This window comes from Antrostomus carolinensis, unplaced genomic scaffold (assembly GCF_000700745.2).
Source record: "Antrostomus carolinensis isolate BGI_N321 unplaced genomic scaffold, ASM70074v2 Scaffold53433, whole genome shotgun sequence".
NCBI classification, from domain to species: domain Eukaryota; kingdom Metazoa; phylum Chordata; class Aves; order Caprimulgiformes; family Caprimulgidae; genus Antrostomus; species Antrostomus carolinensis.
In genome coordinates this window covers 39-3,453 of record NW_010304123.1, presented here as the reverse complement: position 1 = coordinate 3,453, position 3,415 = coordinate 39, and the positions used below count along the sequence as shown (strand labels likewise).

Below are 3,415 nucleotides of genomic sequence, written 5' to 3'. Positions count from 1 at the left end.
GGGTCGGAATGGTGACGGGAGTGGAGATGGGTGTGGGGGTCACAGCACGGCGCATCTCCTCAGGAGCTGGTGGAGCAACAGGGTAGCTGGCCACGGAAGCTGTCTTGGAGGGTGGCCGTGGTCTTGGAGTAGCTGCAGCATAGTAGGGTGCCATGGTCACTGGGGCCAGCAGCGGTGTGACAGCACGGGTGTCAGGCAGAACAGTGGGGGGTGCAGCAGTCGTTACCACCACGGGTGGTGCTGGTGGTGGCAGGGAAACAGGTTTGGGCTCCCCTGTTACCATGACTGGTGTCATTGTTGCGACAGGCATCTCAAGGCTGTACCGGTTTGTCATGCCCTGCTTAAGCTTCTTCCACCCCAAGTGATATATCTCAAGCATGTTCAGCAGCAAGGAGACAGAGGCCACCACCAACATGAAGATGATGAAGATGGTCTTCTCAGTGGGCCTTGAGATGAAGCAGTCCACGGTGTGAGGGCAAGGTGAGCGGCTGCACTGGTAGACTGGCTTTAGCTCGAAGCCGTATAGGAAGTACTGTCCCACAATGAAGCCCACCTCAAACAGCGTCTTGAAAATTATGTTGAAGACATAGGTACGGAGCAGGGCACCCCCCATACGGATTCTACCACGTTCATCGCGGATTGGGAGCTTCTCCTTCCCCTTTTTGCCAAGAGGATTCTTGATGTTATTGCTGCCTCCTCCACCACCACTGCCAGACGCTGCTGCTCCTGGGTAATTACTTTCTTTGACGCTTCCCTTCTTTTTCAGCTCTTCTTTCTCTTTCCTCTTCTCCTCCATGCGTACAATGTGCAGCACATGGCCCAAGTAGATGAGAGTTGGAGTGGAGACAAAAATGATCTGCAGCACCCAGAAGCGGATGTGAGAAATGGGGAAGGCCTTGTCATAGCAAACATTTTCGCAACCAGGTTGCTGAGTGTTGCATGTAAAGTCTGACTGCTCGTCTCCCCAGACCTCCTCAGCAGCGGCCCCCAGCACCAGAATCCTGAAGATAAACAGTACTGTCAGCCAAACCTTGCCAATAACCGTGGAGTGCTCCTGCGCATTCTCTAGCAGTCTCCCCAGAAAGCTCCAGTCACCCATTGTTTCAGATTTCTAACCTACAATAAGAACATTAGAGCAATGTTAAAAAATCTTGTAATTAATTATACAATGCGAGGGCAGAACAGATTGATCCTCAACAAAGGACATCTCTTAAGTTCACTTCCTTTTGCAGAATATTGCACACCTATGTTAAGAACTACATAACCCTGTGACTGCAGCCGTGGGTTTTGGAGAGCACAGAAGTGGGATGAGTAGTGCTTTCACCTAGCTGATACAAGTTTAAGTGTCTATACACAATGACAAGCAAAAATTATTCATAACCAGGATTTCTACAAGATTTAAATATTTTTAAATCATTATTTCTCTGTTTCCTCCACCTAAGATTACTCTAACTGTTCTTGCCTATTTTTAGAAAAGAACAGATGGAAATCAGTTCAATTAAACAGAATATTTGTACTTGACTGCACTTGTATCAGAGTGTCATACAAAGTTTGCCTCACTCTAATAATTTTATTGTTATCAGGACTTATTGACTCCAGCATTCAGGATGTTAGTAATGTCCCAGGTCTCTGCTGTTTTCATACTGTATGAACAAAGAAAAATAATTACTCAAAACCTATGGAATTTACAGTTTAATTTTGGAATGTGTACACCAATGACAAGCATGTTCTCCAAGCCTACTCATATTTGAGTTTGTTTATTTCTAAAAAGAGATAATTATTTGAATAACTTGAAATATTCAGAAGAATTAGAAATTCTGAGAGGAATGGTGGAAAGGTTTCTGTGCCATCTCCCCCTGTCGTGCCAGTCGGTGTTACTGAACCAGATGTACTGCCAACATTATTTAAAAAAACAAAAAAAAAACTCAAGGGCACTTCAGAAACTGCGCACAGAGACTTTCTCAGAAAAAAAAAAAAAACACAAAAAACCCCCTATGACCATATTTCTGTGTTTATCATACTTCTATGATAAACAACTGGTACATATTCTCAGTAGCTTCCACCAACTCATATATGACGGGCTTCCAATGTTCAGTTGTAGGCAGTGACACAACTTCTGATTTGGTAAGGCTTAAAGGACAAGATATTTTTAAGATCGAATTCCTTACAAGCTGCCTTCAACTGAGAAACAAGGTATTATCTGCTGGTATCACTTCTGGTTTTCTTGGCCTGTTCCTAATTGCTGTACACATAAGAATATTGGAATAAATGTAAGAAGTATATTTCCTTCTCCTAATGAACACACTTCTATATTTTACATATCAACCTTCAGTTGAAAACAAAACACAAAACTTTACTTTCAGCTAACTTCAATACTGTCAGAAACACTTAGATCGTAATTATAATTCAGATATAACAATTTGCATCCAAAACACCACTATCAGAAAAGACTGATTATCCTCGTTTAAAAAACTCAGAATATTTCATAAATATAACTGAATTACCCTGTGCTTTTTTATTTTTATACTTATACTTCTTGTCCAAATACCCATGTGCTTTAAAATTCCCAAGAAAAAACGTTCATCATTACAGGTAGGAATTTACCACTGAGAAAATGTGGTAAATGTACTGTACTGTAAATATAACACTGTACTGCTCTGAGTATTATATTTACTGTGATTTACAACAATGATGGTAACTGTTTTTCCAAAGGACGCATTTCCAAAGTCTGTGCTGAACTTCTTTCAGGCTTTTAATTAAAGTAATTAAAGAAATTAAAGTTATTTCAGTTACTTTTTTTATAACTTGATTTTACTATGTGACAATTAAATACCTATAACTGCAGAATAGTATGCTATCACACAAAAAGCAACAACACACCCATTAGTATTTTGCATTTTTATACATCCTGGGATATGAGTTTACTTTTTATCCCCACAAAGTTAATTCAACAAAAACTTCCCCTGAAAAAAAACAGATCTTTGATATTCTACAAATAAACATTACCTTTCATATAATTGAATACTTTTTCCAGCAAAGCAAGATAAACTGCAAATTACAATATTAACAATGAAATATCAATTTTGTATAGTAATGTCCCTGGTCCTAAAACAATTTAAAATATTTTTTTTTTAAATATATTCAGAGTTTTTTTAAGGAGTATATTTTTTCCCCTCTTAAAATAGTAACCCAAAATTGAATAAATTTTGTTAGAATATTTTTATTATCCTAATTTAATATGTTGATATGATTTTAAAAGTTAATCTTCAATCTTAATTTTATGAGGTTTGTAATATTTTGGGTGGTGAAGCAATTTTAACCTTGAGAAGTACAAATTTTTTAGGGAATAATGAATTAATTGTGTATCATTTTTACTCAAAAACATTTGAAGATATACTCAGTTTAGTTCCAACTT

At 38.4% G+C, this 3,415-nt stretch overlaps 1 protein-coding gene across 1 annotated transcript; it reads right to left on the bottom strand.

The window, feature by feature from the left end:
- Positions 1–4: 4 nt before the first annotated feature.
- On the bottom strand, positions 5–1,099 carry LOC104517515 (gap junction alpha-3 protein; the record flags this gene model as incomplete). The annotated part of the gene is made up of 1 exon (XM_010164320.1): positions 5–1,099. A coding segment is annotated over exon 1 (1,095 nt), but the record flags the coding sequence as incomplete, so codon positions are not given.
- Between the last annotated feature and the right edge of the window lie 2,316 nt (positions 1,100–3,415).